Source organism: Pezoporus wallicus, unplaced genomic scaffold, assembly GCF_028554395.1.
Source record: "Pezoporus wallicus isolate ANWC-B61680 ecotype Strahan unplaced genomic scaffold, APGP_CSIRO_Pwel_v1 contig_8013, whole genome shotgun sequence".
Taxonomy (NCBI): Eukaryota; Metazoa; Chordata; class Aves; order Psittaciformes; family Psittacidae; genus Pezoporus; species Pezoporus wallicus.
In genome coordinates this window covers 1,839,187-1,866,069 of record NW_026636761.1, presented here as the reverse complement: position 1 = coordinate 1,866,069, position 26,883 = coordinate 1,839,187, and the positions used below count along the sequence as shown (strand labels likewise).

The 26,883-nt window shown below is 36.9% G+C and overlaps 2 protein-coding genes across 8 annotated transcripts in view; one reads left to right on the top strand and one right to left on the bottom strand.

Moving 5' to 3' along the window:
* Positions 1-26,883, top strand: part of RALGPS1 (Ral GEF with PH domain and SH3 binding motif 1) — a 75,808-nt gene that overhangs the window by 10,435 nt on the left and 38,490 nt on the right. For all 7 annotated transcript variants that reach the window (XM_057401636.1, XM_057401631.1, XM_057401632.1 and 4 more), the window contains 7 exons: positions 853-979; positions 2,753-2,860; positions 4,986-5,036; positions 7,543-7,626; positions 7,751-7,840; positions 8,171-8,263; positions 8,692-8,818. In XM_057401636.1, the coding sequence (XP_057257619.1) occupies positions 923-979; positions 2,753-2,860; positions 4,986-5,036; positions 7,543-7,626; positions 7,751-7,840; positions 8,171-8,263; positions 8,692-8,818 (610 nt within the window). In that variant the 5' untranslated portion in view covers positions 853-922. The remainder of the gene's footprint in view (positions 1-852; positions 980-2,752; positions 2,861-4,985; positions 5,037-7,542; positions 7,627-7,750; positions 7,841-8,170; positions 8,264-8,691; positions 8,819-26,883) is intronic.
* Positions 10,313-26,796, bottom strand: ANGPTL2 (angiopoietin like 2). The gene is made up of 5 exons (XM_057401638.1): positions 26,695-26,796; positions 17,321-18,175; positions 12,494-12,687; positions 11,982-12,252; positions 10,313-11,891 (listed from the first exon to the last, which is right to left on the bottom strand). The coding sequence occupies exons 2-5, from the start codon at positions 18,126-18,128 to the stop codon at positions 11,692-11,694; spliced, it is 1,473 nt and encodes a 490-aa protein (XP_057257621.1). The 5' UTR covers positions 18,129-18,175; positions 26,695-26,796; the 3' UTR covers positions 10,313-11,691.

Genomic DNA, 26,883 nt, shown 5'->3' with positions numbered 1-26,883 from the left:
CAAGAAGGTGAAAACTGATTTCCTGATAGCAAGGAGATAAATGTTTAGAAATACTTAATGCTTCCCTTTGTTCAATAGTCAGGAATATACTGTCTCAGAATTACTTGTGCTTTATTTCAAGATTGAATGGTTCTTTCAGGTATGAGTATTACTGTTGTAATCAACAGTAGTTTTCATTAAGCACTTTATATTTCTGTGTGTTCATTAAATACTTAGAGATTCTGGAGCAGGTTATTTGATCCAAGTGGATAGAGGCAGCTTTTTCATGGTGCCACATGCTCGAATTTTTTGGAGTCCGGTCTTTTGATTTCTGGAGAAAGCTTAAGGTACTTCACATACGTGAAGCCAATTTGGAACTGCCTCTGTCTTCTTAATCCGGTTTGGAAAAAGTCTCACTTTGGACAGTGCTGTTGCTGGATTAGCAGAGATCTTTGAGATTCATCCTTCCAGCTAAGAAGGATGATGTTAGCCAGTTCTCTTCTCTGTAAAACTGTTCTTGGGGCCTGACATAAAATGCTTTTTCAGGTGCATCTGTCTGTATAGATATCAGTTGAGGTCTAAGCAGCTGCAAATAGGATTTGCATATTAGGAAGGTATACTGGGACTCAAATCCCCGGTTCTGAGACTAATTCAAGTGATGAACAGGAAAAAGTGAAGAAGTACCTGTATTTTCAATAAGTTAATAGTTCTGCTCTGTCACAGTTTGTACCTGAAAGATAAGAGGGATTCTAGCTCCTAAGATCATCTTATGTCTGAAGTCCTTTTCTCTGAGAAAGGACAATGAAATCTCTTGTATTGTTAGGTGTTCTTAAATTTTATTTATTTATTCTCATAAATGCATTTGTTTTGCAGGAATTCTGTCTTCATCATGTTGTCTCACCAGTGCGGGCTGAGCTGAAACTTCCTGCATCTTGGGGAGAGCATGTATAAAAGGAATGAGCTCATGGCCAATGTGATGGTCACCTCCGCCACTCCAGAGGTACAGTTCCTTACTTAGTCTTGTCAGCTCCTGTATCAAAATGAACATCTTGACTTGTTTCAGCTTTCACAGAAGCCCCTTCCGCTACTAGTCATGTCAGTCCTTTTTCTTACAATGGGTGTAGTTTTTGACACCACTCCATGGTTCTCAGTGTTCACAACTAATTTGTTTTATTGTTGTTGATGATGGTTACTTATTTAGGTTAGTCTGAAATAGCATTTTTGACCTGTTTCTCTGTAACTTACAGGAGCCTTTTATTACTAATACGTTAGGAGCAATGTAACATACCATCTAAACAGAGCCAGTCAGAAACATTCCAGTCAGTTTGTTTTTTGAACACCAGGCAGCTCTGTTGTGCTGCTTCCAACAGTTACCTAATTTGATGTTGGGCTGCTGTGCACAGCTGACAGCCAATTGAAGACTGTTCAAAATCAGTTTCCCTACTGAGTTTTTCTGGTTTCTTTCTTTCATGTAGTATTATGATGAAATATTATAAATCAGCTACAGTAAAACTTGCCCAGTAAAGCACAGGTATGATTGAAGGTACTTTTTGCTTTTAAAAAAGGTAACATTTTGTTTGAATTCTTCCCTGCTTGAAACCTTTTCATCTCTTCAGACAGCTGAAGAGCTGTGTGAAGCAAGTTTTTCCATCATAGTTATGCCTTTTGCACACAGAACTTAATCCTGTCAAAGCAGTTGTCCTGATTTTCATGAAACAAATCAGCTGCTTCAGTAGTGAGCTGATCTTTAAAAGTCTTATAGCAAAATAAAAAGTACATAATACAGCTGTGCTTTGCAGGGGATTGTTTTCTCAAGCAGAGTATAAATGCCCTCAGGCTAGCAGAAACAGGTTTTCATTCTCTCTAGGTGACATTTTGAATCTAGCTCCCCTTTATTTTCTTCTTGGTTTTGCCAAGTACAAATGTCAGGCTTCCTAATCAGTAGTTCCCCAGATACTTTGTAGGGAAAGAAAAATAATCAGATCTCATTTATCACCTTATATTTCTTTGCTACCAAGTCAGTTTTAAGTGAGAATTGCAAGTCACAGTTAGTTAGGATTCCAAAACATCTTGTTTTGAAAACTGTGTTCTTCTAGCAAACAGATAACCTCAGTGAGGTGTAAGAGCTTAAGACTTTATGTGCCAAAGTTTTTATTCAGTATGTAGTTTTAAGATAAGTAAGAGAAAAATAATGCTATTATTATTAAATCACATTGTCCTTGAAGAAAGGAAAATGACCCTCAAGTGCCTGCATTGGAGCCCAAGGAGAGAAGCTTCAAAAGGAATGCAAGGCACTAATTTTTAAGGCAGACACACACAGTACTCTTCTAAAGTAGTCTGCAGCTCACACTGGGTTAAATTTCAGGATGTGACATGTTTTTCTTTTTTTATTCTGTTACGGATAGAGCAGCATGATTGGGATCTAGCCACTCTTTACCTTGCGTATTTAATTTTACAATTTCTATTCAATATGAATCTTCAAGATTCCAACATGTTTCCTTTTGTGTCACAGCACTTTTTATCTAGTTCATGATTTTAAAAATGGCTTTCTAAAACTCAAAACTTATTAAAATTGAATGCCACTGTATTTTTTGCAGAGGAAAGTGAGTTGGAAACATTGAACCATGTAAACCGAATTTTAGAACTCGGTGCCTGAAGCTTTTTGAAGTTCTTATTTTCTTGTCATTTCTTAATATTTTTACATGTATTTATTTTCTGAATTTGACATGGAATTTATTGTTCTGCAGATAAGCCAAATACTTTCTCTTTGTAGGGTAGTAGCAGCTCAGATTCTCTGGAAGGGCGGAGTTCAGACTATGCCAATAAAAGCTACGATGCAGTTGTATTTGATGTGTTGAAAGTAACTCCTGAGGAGTTTGCAGTAAGTAGAAATGGTTTTTGCATTTAAGCTTGTATAATATCCAGGACTCGCAGGATATTAAAAAATACATAAAATGTTTTTCTTAAAATAAAAATCTTTTAAATAACCTGCCACTGTTCTTGAAAACCAATTTCTGATTATATGAACTTCAACAACATAAACATGTATTAGGATTTAATAATTCTGTACTGGCCTGACCAGACATACTTGTTTTTCTGTATAAAGCCATTTAATTCTTTTCTAGTGTTTTTGAAGACCTTAGCGTAGGTTTAAAGATGTTAGTTATCCACAGCCTGATTCCTTTTTTACATATATATATATATGTATTTACAAATATATATATCTATGAAATTGAAACCACAAATACTCATCTTTTGTGCTGAAATATCAGTTTCTCAGAAAAATTAGTTTCTTAAAAGCAGGAAAGAAGCTTGTAGAGAGGAAACAATTTGTATTCCTTAGTAACAAGGTTTCAGCACTAAACTGAAAGCAGAACTGCACATATGGCAGAAGTCCAGTACACTGCTTGTGTTTGCCCCTTTGTTTCTAAGTTATAGGTTAACTTGCTTAGCAGCATGGAGGAGTGAGGATGAAAGCTACTGAAATTTGTTCAGTGTTTTCGTTAATATTCTGGGCATCAAAGTGATGTTTCTTTCATTTGGTGTAAGTTTATATAATACCTGTTCACAAAAAAAGTGATGTTGACTTTAACATGGGCACACAAACTTTTAACACCAAGGCTTTCTTAGCCAGAATAGCTGTTTTCCCTGTGTTGCATTAAAGCCATTTACTTGGTTTGCTGTGATTCTCTTTTTTGTTGACAGCTCAAATGATGTTTACTGCTTCTGTTCCACACAGAGCAACAGATCATTTCTGTTTTCAATAAATAATAGCAGCCAGTGAATTCCACATATCATTTCTTGTTGCTCAAGACTGTAGTTGTCTGAATGCTTCAGATAACTCGAAGCAGATCAGCTGGGGAGAAGGAAAATAGCCACTGGTCTGGGTTTACTGTAGTTAGTACAGTTTGGTCACCGGACATCAGGACAGAGAGCTATCAAAGATGGGTTCTCTGTATATTTAGGGAAGGGAATGGCACCAGTTAAGGTCATTTCCAAATTTAGTGTGTTGTGTTCCTTTATAAAATTTAGAAGGAGCAGAGGAGAAATTCCCTGGTGGTGATCACATATACAACAGAAGGACCATTGGCTTGTCACTGCTACTGAATTTTGCTTTTGCCTTTTTGGTGATTTTGATTGAATCTTATTAAAACTACATTTAAATAGTTAGAATTCTTAATTAGTGGGGTCAAAGGTCTCAAAGATCCATTTTGAGAGGGGATTAGCAAATCTTTGCTATTTTTGGCTTAGCCTAACAAAATGGGCATCAGAGAAGCTTTGCTGAGAAAGATCCAAAGAAGTGTTTTTTACCAGTTTCTTTTACATATTAAATCATGTAAATTACAAAGGTAAAAGCTATGTAGGTTTATACACTCACAGTGTAAACTATTGGTTAAACATAAACTTAAGTCACAAATACACAATGTCATTCAGTCACTGAAGCAATTCAAATATTTTATCACTCAGATGCTAAAAATGTTCTATAAATGCTGTTTTTTCAAAATCATTTGGAAAAGTATTACATTGTCTCATCAGGAGGAGCTCATCAGTGACTGAAAATGTGTGTATGACCCCTTTAAAGCATATTTCAGTCATAACTAATTAACACATCATAATGCTTTATTGTCTTCCAGCCTAGCGAATGTAAAATGTATGATGCTTTCTATGTGAAAGGAAATAAACCTTCCTGCCATTAGTGTTTGGGCCCTTTTATTATGTAACAAAAAGACTTTCAGGCTTAAGTTTTACCTCTTAGACTGCTGCAGGTAGTGCAAACCTTCACTTGGTTACAGCTGGTAGATGTAAGAGAATATAATGACATGTAGCCGCTCAGGATGGTGGAGTTTCTGCTGTGATGTGTTAGCCTGGACAGAGGAAGCCAAATTCAGGTCTGGTCAGTTCTGGTCTACGGAGAAAATGAGAATCTGTAGTTTGTAGTTACTAAAAGACAGGTGTAAATACATGATTATTAGCTCTTCATATTACATTACTTATCTTTATTGCAGAGCCAGATTACATTGATGGATATGCCAGTATTTAAAGCTATACAACCTGAGGTAGGTTTTGCATTTGCTTTAATTGTGCCATAAAATTTCATAGCAAACCAAAATACTGATTTGCTGTTCTTCTTTCCATTTGTCATTGCTTCATTTTGCTTTCTGGGACTGAAATTTCCTGAAGTGCTACTCTGGTTGGCAGGTAGATGTAATTTAGTGAGAAATAGTCAGAAAAACCCCAACGTTGTGTTTTCAGCTTCTGCTAGAATACAGGTCTGTGACTAAGTAGCAGTTGCTATAAACTATTAGTTTTTAGTTGTATTTTCTGCCTTTTGTGTTGCTGCAGTTACCAATATAACTTAATTGTTTGTTTGCCAAAAATAAACATCTGTTTCTTTTATGAAGTTCTGCCGACTGTAAGACTAGGTTTTAAAGCAAGATACAGTCTGTGTATTTGTCATCTCCCTGCCTCTTGTTATTAGGTAAACTATTAAAACTAAGAAGGTTAAAATTTTCTCTTCAGATCAAGTATTTATTTATAGTCTGTAACTGTCTGCATTTGTTTGAGGCCTTGTAGCCTTTTAAATCAAGTTAATGTACTCATTCTTCTGTGTCCAAAGTGTGGATACCCTTTAATAAACTACTCCACTGAGGCCTGAAGGGTTTCACATAGATAACTGCTGTCTCTTGCATTGTTCATTGGCAGATGGTTGCCTGCCATTTTACACTAGAACTCCACCTTCTTTGTCTTCCTTCCTGTATTGCATGGAAGAAGCTCATCATTCAGCAGCCATTGGGCTGTCTGCTTTAGGGAGTTAACCTGTTGTTGAATTTTTTGTCTGGGGGAAGAACATTATATTGTTTTTCTTCAGGTTTTAGTCTTTAACGTGAGCTCATGCATGGATGGAAAAACTTAAGATTTTGGAGTTCTGGTTGCCAAGACTTACTTCACACAAACATCCTTTAAACCGAGCAGTTACTGAGGTGCTTTTCTGCTTCTTTGATTGAGCTGTTACTAAAAAACACATCTGCATGTTCCTTTCCAAGAGTTTGATAAGATTAACAACTCTTTGTTCTCCAGCAGAAATAACTATGCTTACGTTTCTAGGAAACTTTTAGGGTTTGTTCTGTTTGGTTTTGTTATTTCAAAGTTCTGTAAACTGCAAACTCCACAAATTTCAGGGTTTTCTTGCACGCTTGATCAGAAAGCTTCTTGTGGCTGTGTGCATTGAGGAAATTGCCTGCGTCCTTCCATGCAAAAAGATGAAGTGTAATTCTAGAACACAGTACATTTTAGCAGCATTAGAAAAAATTCAGCAGGGGCATGTTGGATCACTTACTCTTATCAATCTTCCTGTTCAGTCCAAATTTTAAACGTAGTCAAATGATTTTACCATGCACAGGATTTTCCATTGTTGCTCACTAGCCCTTTAGCAACTGCTTAATATCCTTAGGTTACTGACCTGTTCATTTTTCTGATAAATGTAAATTCTGCTGTCCCTATTAGAGTGACTGAGATTTTTCCACATCAGCATGTGATTTCCAGACTCCTAAGATGAGATCACGTGGAGGATCTGCGTCTTGACAGATGTGAATTGGCATTTTTATCTGCAGAAGGCTTAAATGCTGGAACACTGGGATACAAAATACGTTTGGAACGGGAAATGCTTCTCGTGGCGCTCACATGGGAACATGCAGACCTCCACATCTCGAGAGTGTGCTCTGTTTATCAGAATGTACAAAGTGCTTTACAGAGGCAAAATTCTCTTTGGCTGTCTCTCTGCCTTTCATGTGAAGGCATCTAAAGTTAATAGCATACATTTGGAAAGTTGAACGTTTTGATTGAGACTGAAATTTGTGGTTCTAAAACCAGAAGAGTGACTTAGAACTGGTGTTACGGAGAACTCATTTCCAGTACGCATGTATCTCTCTTGTCACATCTGAATATAAAGACCCTATAGATAGGTGGTAACTTGAATCTGTAGTTAAAAAGAGCCAGGCTGTTTAAATGTATTTGCAACTGTTGGAAAATTGACGTTTTCTTTCTGGCTGTATTGTATGTATGAAAGTTCTACTAAGTGTAATAATGAAGACAACATTCAGGAACAACAGCTAGGTTACTGCCTCTAGTTGCACTGCTGAATTTTGTACTCTTTAACTACTGCTAATTTTGCTTAGTGATATGTTTAGCTTTAGCTCCACTTGTGAACCAGGTGAGGTTATATACTAACAAAGTCTTTAATCCTATGTCTGCTGAGTTGCTTGTGTGAGGGAGCCCTGGACTAAAATAATCGATGCAGAATAAAACTTCAGAGCCATCAGTTGTGGCTGATTGCTGAAGCTTTCTGTGTGTGAATACTAATGTCTATTTTTTCTAGTATCAGGGAACAAACAAATCACATCATTTATATACATCAGGAAAAAACAGAAGTGTTTGCTTAGACTAGTCATGAAATTGATTTTACTAATCCTCTGATAGCTGTTTCTGTCATGTATCAGTTTTTACACTTAAAAATGTTTTTAAACATTATGGATTTGTAAGGCAATTTTTAAACGTGTTTCCTAGGAACTAGCAAGCTGTGGATGGAATAAGAAAGAAAAACATACCCTCGCTCCAAATATTGTTGCCTTTACTAGGAGGTTTAACCAGGTAAATGACTTGATTACTGTGATGAACAGGTACTGTTTGACAGTTGTCTTCGAGTATAAAGTTAAATAGAACAACTATGGATTAAAACTTAAGAATATTTTTGTTATATGTGTTTACTTTATAGGTCAGTTTTTGGGTTGTACGAGAAATATTAACAGCACAGACCTTAAAAATAAGGGCAGAAATACTGAGCCATTTTGTGAAAATAGCTAAAGTAAGTGCAAATTTCTTGTACTATCATTCAAAATCTTACTTCTTTTTTGTTTGTTTCTGCACTGCTCCTGTGAGCTGTTGTTGGATTACAAAGGCTAACATTCCTTTTTTAGCATATTTGCTGTGTTGTACTACAAGGATGAGGTATGACATCTATTGGTTTTACTCGATTCAATAAAACTGCTTAGTTCAGTGTAATTAATCTTGTACCTTTGCTTACTGTTGCCTGCAGTCATCGAGTAAAACTTCATATTTCATTAATGCAACTTTGAGATTAATCAATTCTGCTTCCTTTTTTATGTGCTAAAAGCTATTATTCCCTTTTTTTCAGAAGCTTCTGGAACTGAATAACCTTCATTCTCTTATGTCTGTGGTGTCAGCCCTGCAAAGTGCACCCATCTTCAGACTGACCAAAACCTGGGCCGTAAGTTACTCCTTGACCATTGTCTTTTTGGTCCTGTTTTAGTTCTGAAGTTTGAGTTCTTCTGAATTGTCAGATTGCATTTCTGGAAGATTCTTTATAAGTCCTGGTTTTGCGGTACCAAAATACATTAATATTTCCTATCTGGTCTAGAAGCCACTGTTTATATACTTGAGAGAACTTCCCTTGATCTTAGAAGACCCTCTTACAGAGTGTGTATCAGTATCATTGTGTGTCTATTAATAAAAATTAATACATTGCCAGAAAGGAAGAATAAAGACCTATTAAAATGCAGAAGCATTAATGATGATGAATTTAATCCTAACTTGACTGTGCTTTCATTTACTGTGTGTGATTCAACAAATTTTATTATTTGTTTTCTTTTGTGTGGATTCATCTTAAAATTTTATGCTTTCATTTTTTCTCTGTAGCTTTTGAATCGTAAAGACAAGACCACCTTTGAGAAGTTAGACTATCTACTCTCTAAGGAAGATAATTATAAAAGGACACGAGAGTACATCAGAAGCTTAAAAATGGTTCCTACTATTCCATATTTAGGTGAGTGTGAACGATTACTTTCTTTATCTGGAGCTCCTTCTGACTGCTGAGCACTAATGTAGCGTGTTGTGCACCTGCAGAACACTGTAGAGAGAAGGTATGGTTCACTTAATTTCATACTTTAAACAAATGGATCTGATGAAGGTTTTTAAGCTACACACTATCTAGGGTCTCTGACTTGTAGAAGTTTTGTGCATTACTGACATCTGAAAATATAAGTGCGTCTTTCCTGAAGACATCAAGAGGACAGCATTTACAAGAGCATTGCATTTCAGAAGTGTCTTTGATTACAGCATGGTTTAAGACCGTGTTCCTGTAGCTGTCATTTTTGATGTATGTTTTTTTCAGATTCCTCATAACTTGGCATCTCTAACCTGTAGTTGTTGGTTTGTGTCAGTTTCTTGTAAATACTTTGAAGGGAGATACAAACTGAACAGTTGGATTAATCGATTGACGTATCTTCTCAGTATTCCCTTGTATTATTCATGTAGGCACACTGTGTCATTATTTCCCCATTGGCTCTAACTTGCAGTTCCTGCCCATTGCTGAACTGTGCTAGCATTCATGAGTAACACTGCAAAACCCAGGTTCCTGTTAAAACAGGGCCATTCAGACACTGAAATGTCTTTCTAGTGATGAGATTTTTAAAAGGAAGAGTTAATCTAAGAAGTATTCAACCATGTCTTCTGGAAGCAATATCATAAACTTTAAGATAATTTTATTGCAGTTATTTTCGGTGACCAGAAGAGACACATGTGGTGCTTTTTGTATATTGGTCCACGTATGCAGAGCATGGTCCTGTTGAAGTAATTGTTTTCAACATTCTGTAAATACGACTTCCAGAAAGAATGTATTTAAAAAAAAAATCAAACTAAGTCTGGAATTCCCATCATATTCAGCACAAGTCACTAATGTTTGACAAACTTATAACCAACAGAATACACCATAAAGAGTTGTCTTAAACATTTTAAAGTATTGGTATAACCCTAAACTCCACTTCTAAACGCAACCTTTTTCCTCATCTAACATCATTCTGCCTTGTGTTTTAGCTACATGAACCCTGCATATATTGTAACTCGGGTTTCATACATCAGAGAGCCTCTCCCTACAGATTGCAAGAGCTAAGCAGTGTTACTGCTCTTTTAAAGTTTTTCACACTTGCATTAAATATTTTGTATCTGAAACTTGTTTCCCGGAGTCCAGTAGATAAACCAGTGACAGATAAAGCTTCAATACTGTTTGAAAATTCAGGGTTGTCATAGCACCTACAGAATGTTCTTCCTCTTTGGGATCTGTGGAAATTTAGTTTTTTTTCTCAACTGAAAAATGCTTTGGTTTTGATGTTGCCATATTTGCACGCTTCTTACATGGTAACAGTAGTTGCATATAAAAGTTGATACACAACTGATTTGAGTCAGAGTGGTTTGGAGTTAAGTAATTATCTGTTCTTTTCCTATGAGTAATTGAACTAAACAAGGATGAAATCTGAACATGTCAAAATAACAGTCCTTGCTTTATTAAAGTATTACAGTATTACAGGGGTCATATATTAAAAACCCTACTTTCAGTTATATACAACACATGCTACATCACACATCAGTTTAATGTACATCATACTGCTGGAAAGAAGTGGTGAGGTAATGAGGGGAAAAAGTGTGCAAACACATGCACACAAATGCACAGTATCTGACAGGCTTACTGGAAAATACATTGAACTTCCAAGGGCTTTTTCTCTCCCTCTCATATGCAGTCTTCTGTTTTTTGTAGTAGTGTATTACAGCAATCTGCTCTAGAAACCTACCTCAGAACAGTACTAAAATCATCCCTGTCCGTATTTCATAGTTGTGACTGACCGCTACATAGATGAGTAAATCTCTAATAATTTGACAGTAATATAGTTGTGAAATATGATAAATATAACTTCTCTTGGCTACAGGTAATGTCTTTATATAATTTTCAGCTACTGGCTAAGGATATTAAATAGCTTATATATTGGTATCCATCATTTGCCTGCAAAGTTGGATAGTCCCTTTAATTTATATCCAGCCATTTCTGATTACAGAGGCTACACAGCAGGTAATGACTGAAGTCAGGTACAAAATCCTGTGACAGTTGTTGTGTAGTATAACACGTTGGCTAAATAGCACCTTCTATCTGTTGTAAATCTGGATTTATTTGCATGTGCAAGTGGCAACTTCATTTTGGTAAGACACATCATTAGTGTTTTTAATCTAAAATATCTGACTCAGATGTGAATTTTAGGAGCAGATTATTAAAATGCTCAAATTGAAGGGAAAGACTGGATTTGTTACAATCTGCTCTCCAAGTCAAATTATATAATACTAACTTTATTCACGGCAGTTAACAAAGATTAAATCAGAATAATCACACTAATGTACATATACCAGCTACACAATTCAAAGGATATGATTTCCTGTGTCAAATGATTTCTCATAATAATAATAAAACTCTTGCTGTACAGTTCTGTATTTGAGAATATTTATACAAAATATAACATACAAAAATATTTAAATGTTGTGGCAGTATTTTTACCATCCAAACTTAATTTACAGGGCATAAACACCAGATAGTTTATCTACAGTCTGTCTAAACTGCCAGTTCTAAAAGGCTGAATGTAACTACATTTAGTACCGAGAGGTGTTCAGAATGTTACATCATTTCAATTCCTTTTTTTTCTTCAGCTGTTATTTTCCTGGAATGATTCTTGAAAATACAATATACAAACCCTCATATCTTAGCAATAAATGTACAATATCTTACATTCCTCACTTCTGAAAAGATAATTTCAGGTAATAACATCATAGCTTTATGCGATTTTTAGAAGAAGAAAGCAAACCAAGAGAAAAATTATTTCAGTGGAACGTGTTAGGGTTAGGTCTTATCATCATTACAACTTTCTTTAGTGAATACGATCCCCCCCGGAATTCAGCCCAGTAAACACCATCCTGATACCGACTGCGGTAGTGTCCTCCACGATACCAGACGCCGTTGAGATTTGAATGAGCACATGCATTGTACCACCATCCTCCCTTCTGGTAGTGAGCACAATTACCTGTAAAAGAAAGCTGCAGTTCAGTCTTGGGAGTAAATGAAAAACCTTACAGGAAAAAAAATCCCAGGGCAGTGGAAAGGGACCTTGTACCTGTGTATACATCGTGATCCCGATCCAGCGTGGTGAACTGTTTGCCATTGTGCCAAGTAAAGGAATCTCCTGCATTGCCGTTGTAGCGTCCCAATCTCAACTTGTAGTATTCACTTTCTGGCTCCAGTCTGAAGCTGGCGTACTCAGCAAATACTTTTCGACCTGACCAATCTTCCATTGTTATGAGCAGTTTGTAGTTGCCTTGATTTGTTAACCAATAAATATTTTCTAGTCCGAGCCAGTATTCTCCATCTATATTACCAAATCCTTGCTGTAAAGGAAGCAGGAGAAGCATGTTAATAATATGCATCTGGTTTAACGGTAAATCTGAGTGTATTCTTAACTAGAAAACCACAGTAATTTATTTTATAGGGACTTCCTCTTCTGGAAAGGTAAACACACAAGTTCCTTTTCAAGTAAGCTGTTGGCCAGACTGTAAAATCCCTCTTTAAATTAACTTTACAAATATTTTTTAGAGGGTAGAAAATATTGAACTGCTCACTTGTCCTAACCTTGTATGTCTCCCAGTTCCTGAAAAAGTTGACAGACCCATCCAGCCGTCTCTGAATGACTGTCCAGCCACCAGGGTCATGCCGTTGATCACACCAGACCTGCATAAGCTGGTTTGTGTTTTCTGGCTTTACAAGGTAGATGGAGCTTGTATCGTGGCCATCTTCTAATGCTTGTAGACAGTCTCTCCAGGGCCCTGTGTCAAAACAGAAGGACTCTGCATCAAAATGCTGTTGAGCGTGTTTTTAATCCAGGGCAGTGTTTGAATTGGGAGCGTTTTACAGTATGTTGTCTTCTTCTGAGTAGTGCATTTGCTTTTCCTCTTATTGAAGGTACAGTGTCCACTAAAAGTTTTCAAACAGGTCGATTTGTTGTAACTTTATTTCTAGAGCATTTCACAATGAATTACTTATAAAGGTATATGGTTTTTGGTTTTTTTTTAAAGCAGCTGCACTTACAAGGTTTGATTATATCTTCGAAGAAACTCAATATGAAGGACCTCATATATAAGTGTTAGTAATTCTGTTTAGAAAACAAAATAGCAAGTTTGACTTTCTTTTAGACCGGGAGAAGTTTAGCTTTTGGATCCCCCAAACTGTCATTGACACAGACATTAACAATGGAAGTGGCAACATTGAGAATGTAAGGTTGCTGTTATCACCTTAATAAATGATAAAAACAAATAGAGCATGTCAGTTCAAAGTCATTGTTAAAGAAACTCCTAAAATAGTCAACCACAGATCTTTGATCATGTTCATTAGAACAAATACATAGCAGCGTATGATGTGGCATTTACAGCTTTCTAATCTTGCAGTTCCTTTCTAGGCCACATGGCAACAGTACTTTACTGCACATGAATCTTTTCTCTGAACGTGCTTTAAGGTGAAGATAAACTATTATAAATACTTCTAAGCAGAGTTTGCTGCTACTTTTCCATGACAGGTGTGTTCTTGTCAGATACTAACTTTCCAGAACTTTGACTGAGGTGTGTAGTCTGATATTTGTCATCTGAAATCGGAAGTGAAAGGGGAACTCGCTCATGACAGTGGGCTCCAGCACAGATCTCTGTCAGACACCACAATTAACTCTGCCTCCCGGAAGAGGAAAAAAACCCAAAACATAATTAAGGGATTTTTATTGTTTGTTTATGTGAAGTTCTTTCTGTGTACTTTGTAGCAGCTTAATTTAAACACATTGAGCAGGAAACCTGTTCAGTGCTGTCTGGAAATTCGTATAAACTGTACATCAGCTAGGACTCCATCGGCATAGGCACCGAGTTAATTGTTTCACATTCAGTTTCCTTTAGAACTCTTGTGGATCTGCTTTACTCACTGCAGTTTGTTAGTATTCATTTCTTTCGCTGGCTTCACAACCTCTCCTATCAACATTTCAGTTTTGAGGTAGATCCTGCAGAATATCCTCCTTGCCACGAACTTAAGCACAGGAACACAGAAGTGTCCCCTCAGTGAATACTCATATCAAAATTAATTTAGATTTTCTGCTCTTGCCTTAATTTCTCTGAGTATATCTTTCTAACCTGCAGGATATATCAGTTTAAAAGCATCTGCTTCATTAAGCCATAATTATCAGTATGACTTTATAATGAATCTCTTATTACTTATGTTTATTTTTGTACGCTAATGCCTCTTTTGAAATAGTGTGCGACCATATAACATTAACATAAACCATATGTTAATATTGCATTAACCTTAGCATTACGTTTGCTGTTTATTATTTAACTGTTTATTTTTTTATAATGCATCATGGGTTTAAAATGTTTACCTGCAAGTTTTATCTGGCAGAGTATAATCGACTGGTTTGTGTGCATGTTTTTCTAGGAATAATGTCTTGTGTGGCAATTGCACAAGGCAACATGCATTTCGTAAGTGATACAACTGATGACTAAATGTTTTGTTCCCAGAAAAAGGTTTGTTGATTTGTTGGGTGAAGATGATTAATCAAATTTATTTAGTTTTCCAATTCAGCTTTCCTTTATTTTGGGTCTCGTCATCTTCCAAGCTTGCACTGGCAAATCTATACAAAGCAGTATTTTGGTAAGCTATTCATGTAAGTCTGTTTTATACAGAAAATATAGCAGCACTTCACATAACAGTACTTGTCCTGTTGTGTGTAGAATTCTACAATCTGGTAAACTGCTGTTTCACGTTTACTTGAATTAAATTAAAACCCACTGTAGATAAACCATGTCCGCTCTTTGCACTGCCATAATAAAACTTGTAATTGTTGGGCATTAGCACATGCAGAGTTGTTGGGGTTTGGTGTGTCATCCCACCCCAAACCCTGGGTAGTAACTCCCAGAAAGGAGAAATAGTTACTGTAACATCTAAACCATTTCATCCTGAAGTCTTTTATTAGGTTTTTAGCTCTTTCAAGCAAGTCTAAGGGGCAGTGTTCCTAAAAGGAACTATAGAAATTTCACTTGGAATTCATATTTTGCTTAGTAGAAGAGAATGAAATACAACTGTAGTTATTTTGAAGAATCTCTGGTGTTGACATTAGGTAACTTACTGGCTATTGACTGATTATTTTTCTGTAGCATTTCAGTGTTGTGTTCATGGTCAGTATTTTGCAGACAGAATTAAACTTGCGCAACTTGTTCTTTTGGGCATGAGTGGGAAACAAGAATTCGCAAATAAGAACTTGAAATAAATGATTTATGGATAAAATTGCAGATTCTTCTACACAGAATAAAAACCAAGTGGTTTAGGTTTTTTTACTGTTTTCTTTATTTTTGCAAAGAACCAGCTACAGGAATACTGGGGTGGTTTTATGCCTCATAAAATGAGCCTTTGAGAAATGTGTGGTGAAAGCATGACACCGGTCCTTGCAGAGAAATTAATTTTCCTATTCTAAAGTATGTATCTCTAAAATTACTTCATATCCAGTGATGATGCCCACATTTTATAATGCATTCTTTCAGTTTCTGTAGAGCATTTTGCTGTGAGACTGCGGTTCTTTAATTAATTTACATCATGTTTTTATGATTTACTGCCAGTGTGTTATTGTGCAGTCATCTTAGTCTCTGAAATACGCAACACTTCAAACATTTCTAATGCATTTTTAACAAGACACTGTTCTAAACCTTGCCTCTCAAATCAGGCACGTTATTTTGAGTTACTTGGCTAGTTGTTCTGGCTTACCTTTGTGAATATAGAGAAAATATTAAGTAAATATACATTTAAATCACACTACACAGTAAATTATAATAGCAGGTAGGGAAAGACATTTCAAATGTGACAGAGAAATGCTTCTAAATAACCGTCTTGGTTTAGATCATAGTCATAATAACGATTTGTTCTGAAGTAGGAGATGTCAAATCTTATCTTAGTATCATGGACTTTGGAAGGGACCTCTGGAGATGGACATGAAAAATAGCTGGATAAGCAGCACTTCCTTAGGTGAGAATCTAGGGATTCTACAGGGTTGCAAGTTAGTCAGGAATCAAGGTTTTACTTTGCAAGAAAGGAAAATGATGTATAAGGATACATCAACAAAACTACTATGCATGTGAAGTAACTTTTCTGTTCTGCTGTGTGATGGTGCAGCCTCAGCTCCAATTTGGGTACTTTAAAAGCATGAGGAGGATGTGCACTGGTTAATAAGTTTTCAAAAGAGTGTAACAGGAAGGAAAAAGGTCTTAAAGGAATGCTTGAAGGATACTTCACTTACAGAAAGGTAGGAAAACGCTGTACTAAGCTTGAACCTAGCTTGAGATCAGAGTCCCAGTGTAATTATTTAAGAGACAGTCCTGTAGGCTTTAGACTGAAATGCCTGCTCAGGGTTCTCTCATTGTGAATATTTCCCTGGAGAAATAAATTGTTCTGGGTTTTTCTGGTTGGCTGTTTTGGTTTAATGGGGTAGTTGCATTGTTTGATAATTCTAAAGAGTTTGCTGATGTCATTTGGAATATGTTGCAAATAGCCTTGAAATATACTGAGTGCAGTTCATGTGTGTTACTGTGTTTCAAGTCTTTCAGTTGGCTATGGGTTCTCTATCTTTTTTTCTGAAGTACATGCTGCCGCACTGCAGAATAGAATTCTCTTGTGCGAGACACTTAATACTTGAACTGTTTGGGTTTTTTTTTTTAAATATGTGGAACCATAGGTGAAACAGGATTCTTTACCTGTTACTTCTTTATCATGTAGATCAACTCATCTTTAATGTGATTTCAGAGGCCTCTAATCTTGCTTATGGCAGAACTCTGAAGACTCTTAATGAGGGCTGTATAATATCCCTTAGTATTCTACCACTTGCTTCCCTTTGCTCCTGCCTTAGAGCGCAAGTGCCCTGTGTGAGGTGTGGAACAGTTAATGTATTACTTTTTGAGTTATATAAGCACAAAATTTACCACATGCTACATCAACAGGCTTGTAATAACTAACATAAATGTTTACACAGAAACTGTCAAGCCTCTTCAGATGTCGTGAATTATAGGCACAGGTAAAGAAAATCTAGATGATTAACTGTTGGTGACTGAGATTTTTCTGCAGCTCTTTTATCTCATACATGCAGTATAGATGGTGGGTTTGTCCTGGCAAATTAACAACAGAAAGATCTGTGGGGCTAGTGTGTCTGTATCTGTTAGTCAGATTTATTTTTTTTGCTTTCATTCTGTGCTTGTACTACAACATGTATATTAAAAATACACAAGGTAGGTACCCACACAAGATTAGAGCTAAGAAATCGGTTCAAAATAATTCTTTTGCATTTATTTTGCTAAATTGTCTGCATCTTTGATATTACAGTTAGAATGTTACCCACTGCATATTAGCATAAACTAATATAGACATATTGATAGTATTACTTACCCGATGGTTTATCGGTTGAAGTTGGAATGCTAGTAACTGCAGGCATAGTTGGTAAGGTAGGTGGCAGGACCTTTAAGTTCTGATCACTCTGAATCTCATTAGTAGATATCTGGTTGATAATGCGATTGTAAGTAGGAGGCTGGTACACTTTGTTTGGTGGCTGTGGAGTTTGTGGCAGTGGCTTTATGGACGGCATTTTCTGACAGTGTTCTTCCAGTTGGGCAATTATTACTGACTGATTATTGGCAATCGACATCAAATGTTGGTACTTGTGCTCTAAGTCTTTGTATTTGTTTGCAAGTTGTAGCATATCTGCAGTTTGGTTCAAAATCTTATTCTCAAGTTGAGAAAGTTCTAAGGCATTGTCGCGTTTTCGTATAATTTCATGTAGTAACTGCATGTAGAGTTGTGTGACACGAGAATTCATGTTTCTGCTCTCTTTTCTTAAGAGTTTGACCTCATTAACAATCCCACCATCCACCTCCACCAGTTGCTGGAGAGTTTCTATTTGTCTCTTTTGTTTAATAAGTTCATTGTTAAGTAACTGTAATTCTTGTTTATTTACCCTGTTTTCAAGTAGAACTTCAGGCTCCTTAGAGTTGACACAAATAGCACCCGTCACTCTCTGCTGAGGTACAATAAAGGTGTAAGTGCATTTGTCCTGTGTGTCACTGGAACGCTTATATCTGTTCATATAAATGAATTCCTGTTCTGTTTCCTCGTCATTGCCTTCCAGTTCCTGTGTTTCACTTGCAGTAGCTCCCACAACAGCTATTAGCATTAAGCAGGTGAATCTTGTTGTCATCATGATCCTCTTGTTCTGGTCAAATATTCTTCTGCAATGAACTTCTTAATCTGTTTTAAAGTAAATTTAGCAGTAAGTAACAAATAGGAAATAGGTGTAGATTTACAAAACAAGTGATAATCTGTGCTAAAACTTGCCAGATACTGCTCAGTAACTAGTATGGCTGTGTACAAATGAGAGACTTTCCTTGTCCAGCATAAACTTAGGTTGGCTAAGGGGGACATTGTGGGAAATGGTTATATCATTTTGTGGCCGGAACTGTAGTTACTACTTATAAGCTTATCTAAAGCCTGCCACCAACCACAAGAAACTAAGTAATAAATACCAGGATTTGAAGAGTCCTTTTCCCAGGCAAGTACCACAGAAGTTTCCAAGATTGATGTTTTCATTTAAATATGAATTACGTTTTCATTTCTTAGTTAAAAATATAAATGTTAAAGGTATGCACAACTTAATACCTGCTGTTAAAAGTTCGAAAAATATCAATGAACTCATTATAATTAAAATCTCTACTGCCCAAAAATTACAGGCAGTAAAATCTGTCTGGTAGAATTTGCAACTAAAATATTAATTGTTATGGAGACGTCTCTACACTCAGCCTGCTCATTTCACTTCATAGTCCTTTCTTGGAAGGAAAAGCCATGTGCATATATACATGGTGGAGAGAGATGACATCCCAGCTGTTAAAATTAGCTAGTAGTGTTTACTGACATATGAAACAAAAACATATGAAAAAAAAACAACGAAGTTTTGATGAAATTATACTTAGTTCTTGGAGCAGATTCATATTCAAGGTGGAAGTTTGAGGCCATTGCTTTTTCTTAAAAAATAAGTCAATACCAGCACTTTATAGGCAGCAGTCTTCTTGAAAACATGAGCTTGGCAGTGTCAGTGTTGCCAGGAATGCCCTATTGCAGATCATTCTTTTATCTGCTGCTTCAACAGCACTTTGGTATCATGCGTTTCTAACAGCTTTAATAGGCATGTGTATATAACCTAGTTTTCTTAAAATAAATAAAATGGGGCTAAAGTGCTGTATGGAGCTTTTTCAGTGTATAAAGCCTGCTTGATACTTTTTAACAGCAGGGTGGTGTTTCCCATCACATTTCTCTTTGCTTGTAAAACATTTCACATGGAATAACCATTCAGTGTTTAAATAACTGTCACCTTACTGCTTGGTCATCTTTAGTACAGCAATCTTTTTTTAAATTACATGAAATGATGATAGTAGCAGCTGTGAGAAACTGGAATGAATCCAGCTGAGTGCAACCAACGTGGATAGCTAGAGGCTGGCAGACATTATATATGAGGAGCAGCAGAAAGAGCTGGGCTTGTTTAGCCTCCAAAAGAGAAGGTGAAGGAGACATCTTACTACTGTCTTCAACTACTTAAGGGGTGTTTGTAAAGATGGATTTTTTTTTTTTGGAAGTGCACAGTGGAAGTATAATGGTCAATGCATACAAATTGTCCCAGGAAAAATTCATTTTGGGTAAAAGAATTTCCCAGCGAGTCTGTCCAAGGACATTCCTGAAAGAGGTGGTGGAAACCCTCTTCCTGGAAATAGGTAAAGTTCCGATTCAGGCAAGGTTTTGAGCAACGTGATCTAGAATGAAATTAGCCTTGCTTTGTAAGATGAAGGTGAGGTCCCATCTGATCTGAATTGTTCTGGGATTGAATCTGGGGAAACTAGGCAGCTGCTGATTTGTAAGAGATTTTTTTATTAGGGTTTCAGTATAATGATGGACATGCATGCTGAAATAATTATACTGAGAGGAGAGATGCTGTCAGTCATTCATTTTTCTGTTGTTTTCAAAGAAACCATAAATGTTTCTGTAAAGGATTCAGAAAAAGTGACCAGGACCTGATCTTTCTTAAAGGTTCTGGATATACATTTTTGCCTCTGTTTTTTTATTTGGAATAAACTAATTTTGCAGATGGCAAGGGATTGTGCTTTACAGCACCTGCCAAGAACTTGAAAACTTGTCTGATAAAAGTTTGGAGTTTGACATGGATTCTGTAAGTAGTGGGATGTTATTTGGAGCCCTGGAAAACAGGGAACATAAATTTACCCCAGACAGCTTTAACTTGCATAATCAGCATTTGCACAGCAGGTCACACTTGGAAACCCTGGCAGTTTTCCAGGCCTCATATTTCTGCACAGATGGAGTGTTTTGCAATGTGTCTCATGTATAGGTATAAAATGGGTTCTATTTCACAGTTTGAGTTGAAGTATCTTTCCCTGCCCACTCAAAACCTGTAATTATTGTAAGCACTGAAGAGAAACTGAGATTTTCTCAGACTTCACTTTTGTCTTTGTTACAGCAATTCATGTCTTTAATTGAGGACAGGATTTAGGGCACACATTCTTTTCCAGGCTGAAGAAAGAGCAACATATAAAAATTTGATTTTTATTCTTCCGCTTTTTTTATGAATTCTTTAAAAAAAACTCTGAACAGAGGTCATCAGCTTCATCTTCACATGTCAGTTCAAACATCTTTCAAACTAGAATAGACTGTTTCAGTTAGAAGGGGCCTATAATGATCATCTAGTCCAACTGCCTGACCAATTCAGGGCTGACCAAGTTAAAGCATGTTAGTCACTCTTAAACAGTGACAGGCTTGGGGCATTGACCACCTCTCAAGGAAGCGTGTTCAGTGTTCGACCACTGTTTGCCATCAGTGAATAACATCAGTGTAATTAAACGATGCTGAAATACTTCATTCTCATGATCTTGCCTGTATGTCACTTTTTCTAAGGTGTCTTTCCTACAAGAAAAAACACTGGAAGGAAAAGTACATTGGTAAGAGAATGCTCCTGTACAAATAGCAACAAGAACCATATTATCTTCAGATGTTTGTCTTCCTGTTTATGAAGTGATCTCTTCGGTCTTTTATTATCTAATTGTTCAGTTAAAACATTCAGCATGAGGCCTATTTGTTGCATATTGTGGGGAACTACATAACATAAATGGCATTTCTTCCTTTCTGCAGTTGGATTCCAATGAAGTTCACAAGCAACATGCTTGTTCAAACAACTCTCAGTGATTAATCTTTCACAGAGGAAAAAGCTTCCAGAGGAAGTGGGGAGGGAAGCCAGGGAATCAATTTTAAACTATTCAATGCTTTTTAATATCTTCCTCTTCTTTTTGAGTAGGAGAACATCAGATTTTAGGACATCAGAATTCCTTCCCATGGGAGAGGAAGATCTAATTTACTTGATGTCTAGCACACTAGCTTTCAGTTTTCTTCTGTTGCACTTATGCCAAGTAATTGCGCATACTCTTTGTACTTCGCTAGTGCTGTTGCTTGTTGATCACTTGGCTTTTACTGTTTCTCTGGCTCAGCCCCGCTCTTCTCTCAGTAGCTCTTCTGCAGTCAACTAGGAGGGGACTGTATTACTGGGGCCACATTTGTCCCCAGTGCAGAATTCCATTCAGGTAGCTGTAGACTTTTCAACCTTGCCATTGCACAACACTGCGTTCTTTAATGCCATGTTTGGCACAGCTTTTCTTAATTACTGAAAATACATCAGGTCTGTCATCTGTCCTCATGTACACTGACAAATCTTCAACAAGCAAACATACAAACAAAAGAGGTGAAAGAAGCACGCTTAAGAAAAAGATGTATCATTTTAATGAGAAAAATAGAACTTCTAACTAGAAAAAATATGGCAGTTTGAAGCAATTTCATTTCTAGATTCTGCTGTTCAAGACTTGTGTGCTTGTAAAAGCACTTTTCATAGGAGTTAAGCTGGTAACTTGCTCTAGTGCAGATGCATCTAAACCCAATTTTGTGCATGTTTACTCAGCACTATGTAGTACTTTATTCAGGCAGAATATTGTCTTTTGTCAGTGTAACTGCATCTGTATGAAAGCTTCTGGCAGTATAGTTGCGTGGGTTAGAATCATAATATTTTTCATGCTTCTAACCATCATAAGTATTTTGGTTAACATTTCACTCTGTAGAACAAATGTTGGCCTATCTCTCCATATAACTGGAAGTAGGTAATTATAAGTTGGTTTGTTTGCTCCTTCATTGTTTGTCCAACTGAGGATGTTCCCATGATCTGGTGAAAAAAGAGGAAATAAACTTTCTGAAAGGGCTATCAGATGTTTCAGCATTTAGTTGTTTTTTCCTGTCGCTTAAAGGGAAAAAGTAAATACAGTCTTTCTCTGGCTTTGCTTTGAAACATTTGTGTGTCCTATGCTGTCATGCTTATATGGGGCTTTTGGTTCCTTGAAATATATTACCTCTTGATTGTTACCAATATCTTGAAACTTAAATGTGATATTTCAACAAGATTCGAGTATTTTGCCATATCAAATTACACAGGTGCTTCACATCCTGTAGTTTAGTCAGTGTCATGATCCTGAAATGATAAAGGTAAAAATATTTCGACATGCAAAGTACTACTGTTTGGCAAGTGTTCACTTTGTTTTAACCAGCTTGCCTCAAGCAGTAGCATCAAAGGGAGCAATGTCAGCACTGTGGCCTTTTTTCTAACCTGCTTATAACAAAATACACATTTCATTGTGGATATTCCAACATGTGTATCTCTTTCATAATCTGTACTTTATGATGACGTGTTTCAGAGGATCTAGTTTTTACAAAATAGGCTAGTTCAAGTATTTTATAAGTCCTGGGAATTCTTCCTGGGATTTTTGTGCCCAGGAGAACAAAGGTATGCCTCTGTCAGATAAAAATACGACTTGTAATAACGTAACAAAGAATCGTTAAGCTTATCTGAAAATGCTGCCAGTAGCCTTTCAGTGTTATGGCTGTTTTTTGCTGGATGAAATTTTGTTCATAAACTAGACATTTGCAGTACTACTCTGGAAAGAAAGGTGTTTATAAAAGCCTGAGTATATATTGTCAACACAGTTGCATCTAGATCTAAAGTGGTTTGCAAATGCTGAGTCCTTTAACCACTGAGAGATTGGTATCTTGTCTCTGGGAGTTACACTGCGTTCTTTTTATGCCTACACTTTTCAGTGTTCTGCAAAAAGCCAAAAAGAGCTGAAGCAGTAGGAAGGCCACTGGATGGTTGCTGGGCACTGAATTTTATTATGCCTTACTGTGGATTACAGGTCATTTCAAGGAGGAAATGTTTTGACATGTAAGGAAAGTATCACCTATCCTACAGCAGTTTGGAGAAATACAAAGGCAAAATAATGGCCTATGTAAATCTTGTGTGGAAAACCTTAACTAAGACAAATATGGAAAATAACTGTTTGGGTTTCATACCAGCATATAAATTTTGTATCTTAAATTGCATTGGTATGGGTTACTCTTACAGATGTGGCACATTAAAGAACTCAGTAGTTCAAAGCAGCAGAATTGCTTCTTGCTGCTGCTCTTGTTTTTCTATATATAGTAAACTGTTAATAAGCCAGAGGACTGTAGCTAAGAAAGTGATGCACTGGGCTCTATAAATGCAGCTTTTGTACAAGTGATATGTGACACTGTGTTTACCCTTGGAGACTGCCTTACAGGGAAGGCAATTTTCTGTGCTAAAACTAAGATGTTACATGAGTGACATCTTACTTCAATAACTAGTTGAATTGCACCATCATTGAACTTATTGCAAAGATAATCTAAGAAAACCCTTTACCAATATGTTTTGCGGAGCTAATGCATCAGAGCCTGGTGTGTGATGAAGACAGCAGCAATTCTCACTTCAAAAAGTTAAGAGCACAGTTTTGGTGGGCTTGCATGTCAAAGCTCAGGAACTAAGGAGACATTTTTTAGTTTATTGGGCTTCAGTTATAATAATTATTTTAAACAAGGTGGGTTTCCTATGGGACTTTATCTGCTTAAGCAGGAGGCTCCCAGAATGTTACATTCCTAATCACTTCCAGAATTTGTGGGGGTGGTATTTTTTATTATTTAACTCTGTTTTCTGTACATAGTTCTATTTATGTGTCATTTTAATTTTATTGCCAATAGGTGACTTTCATTTCATTAAAGAATGGATAGGCTCACAGTTTGTTCCTATCCTTGTAAATTGCTCTGACTCAAGCATTTAAAGTATAGAGGCTGGACTGTTCAGAGTATGTGCAGTTCCAACATGCCAAAATTGAATGCACCATAATTAAACTGGTAATACAGAGGCTTTTAGGAATATCCGGATAGGTGGGAAAAAAAACCCACGTATATAATGAAGGATGAGATATGCAATTTGCACAACACAGATTTTTTTCTGACATCTCTCTCTATGGTTCTTTTGACATGAAACAAAAAAAAGCAGTGAGAATCTCCATATAGATGAGTTCATTTTGCTACACCAAATTGCTCTGTTACAAAATTGAGTTCTTGTGTGCTGGTCCTATTTAATATAATAAGGATAGCACTCATCTGAGGGGCTTTTCCTACATATCTTCTATGTTGTGGTACCTTTTGTGCTAATTCCTCAAGCATTTAGCCATACATGGAGGCATGTTCACAAAAGGAATAGTGTTAGCTGTTACAGCATTTCGTCTGGAGAAGATAAACTATTTTGATTGTGAATTCACACTTTAATAACTGTTCATTCTAAAGAAGAAACAAAAAACTAGCAATGAATCTTCACTGTTTCTTTAATACCTGTGTCTTTGGTATCAACAGGAGGTTTATAGGTTAGTGCAGTTTTACATTTTAATTGATAAAAGCAAATGGAGCAAGGGTGTTGAAAATGTAAAATCCTACTATAAAAAGATCAGAGGGTTTGGGTTTTGTTAACAAACATTAGTTTTTGCTTCTGCAGAGTTCTTTGATAGTCAGTGTTTGTGGACTTACAGTTAGCTGGCATGTTCCAGGCACCAGGCCAGTAATATGATCTGGATTTCACAACACCATTGTGATAAGATAGATAAGCATGAATTCTTCTGAAGCTGCTTTCTTTCTTACTCCCTACTCCTTTTCTCAGAGCTCATGCTCTGTTCCTACTCCTTCTCCCAAACATCCTCTTGCAAGGAATGATGTTAATCCATCCTGTCAATCTTCCAGGTAGCCTTAATTTTTAATGCGATTTATTACTTTTTGCTCTTACATAAGGAGAGTGACTTCCACTGGTACAGTTTGGGTCTTTTTAGAATTAACATCATGTAGTTTGGGTTTCAGATGAAGGGTGCTGCTGATTATTTTTTCAGTTTTGTAAAATGAAACAGCAATTCACAGTGGAAACACAGCACAGTAGTGTGCATGCCACATGTATTGGGAAAAGCTTTAAAGTTCTGCTTGAAGTTTTAAAGTAAATGTAATAGGGGATAGGGAAGAGCTGACACATAAAAGCATGCAGTTTCTGTTACACAAGCATGATGTAAAACTAAGTTGAAAAAAAAATAACTCCAGACCTATGGGGGGAATGATTTTGGGGTTGTTTGGGGTTTTTTTTTTTTGCCACTAGGTGCTGGATTCCATTGTAAGCAGTGCCACACAGATACCAATTCACTGCTTTTATTATAATGCATTCAATACTGAGCTTTTATGTCCACTTAAAATTGGGGTGAAATTTTGGTTCAAGTGCTAGTTCTTAAAAGGAAATACTTTTTGCACTGAGCAGCATGGATGACTAAAGCAATACTGCAGAATGAGCGTGTCTTAATTGGCTCCTGGAGAACTTTTGTTTTGAAATACTATCAAGTGCTGCAAGGAACTTCAAAAGCTGATGTATGCTTTGCTGCTGTGGAACTTTCTTCCATGTTTTGGGAAAAAATGAGCTGCTTTTTAGTTACACCGAGTACAAGTTTTCTTTCTGGATTACCAGGAATTTTTGTCATGTTGACTGTGGATTGTTCTTTGTGCTTTCGTGAAGTTCTGTCACAGATGTGGAATGTAATTATTGAAAGAGCACTGCTTTTGTTGTTGCTTCCCTTAACAGCGGCCTCACCTTATTTCCACTTAATCCAATCACTACCAAAAAGTGCTCATACTGTGTGTGCTCCTGTGTGTGCATACACATTGTCTGTAATAGCCCTTAAACACATTCACTTTTGGATAAAAGTGACTCCTTTTGTCCATGAAAAATAGTAATTAGATAATACAGTAAGTATTTAATACTTACACAAAGGTATTCATTAAAGTTAGGTTCTTTTTATTTTAATTGAAACTTTCGCAAAATCTCTCATACTTTGTATAGGCTCTATTACAGGAACTTTTGTGTCTCTTTAATCAGACAGGAGTGTAAGATTGAATGGAGATTTCATGGTTTTTAATACAGGTAGTCCTTTAGCAAAGTTATCATAGGAATTAGCATATCCTGGAGGGTTTGTTGAAAGGTGCATCCGTTTAGAGCAAGTCTGAGGAAGCTCAGAGTTACATGCAGCACTAAGTAAAGTTATAAAAAGATTCTGTATTTCTGAAAATAGTGGCAAGAAGGCTTTTCCCTGCCTGGCATCATAAAATGTCTCAACTGCCATTTAGTCGTGTTTGGGGCTTCTTTTTGTTCCAAGGCAAAAGGAGGCTTGTGCCCTACCCTGGAGCAGTGCTGTCTGTGACAAGGTAACCCTCACTGCTGCCGTGGTCCCGCTGCAGCGCAGCCCCTGGGCCCCGGCCGCACACCTCGCATCCACCCGCCTCATGCCCGGGCTTACCCGTCTCTTTCGGCTGCTCTCCTCAGCCCGTGGCGTGCCTCACCCGAGGGTCTCAGCGCAGCTCGTCCGCCGGGGCTCTGACATCTCACTCGGCTGTGTCAGCGGAGGCAGCTTAGCCCTGCAGTTAGACGAGGCAGTAACCGGCGGCTCTCACCATCCTTTCTTCTCCCGTTCTCCTTTTCTCTCCCT

Excerpts from the sequence above, each read along its gene's own strand:
- ANGPTL2 (XM_057401638.1), bottom strand. The coding sequence starts at position 18,128 with ATGATGACAACAAGATTCACCTGCTTAATGCTAATAGCTGTTGTGGGA. Across the intron at positions 12,253-12,493 it reads GGAACTGGGAGACATACAAG|CAAGGATTTGGTAATATAGA; the intron begins GTTAGGACAAGT and ends CTTCCTTTACAG. Across the intron at positions 11,892-11,981 it reads GGATCACGATGTATACACAG|GTAATTGTGCTCACTACCAG; the intron begins GTACAAGGTCCC and ends TTTCTTTTACAG.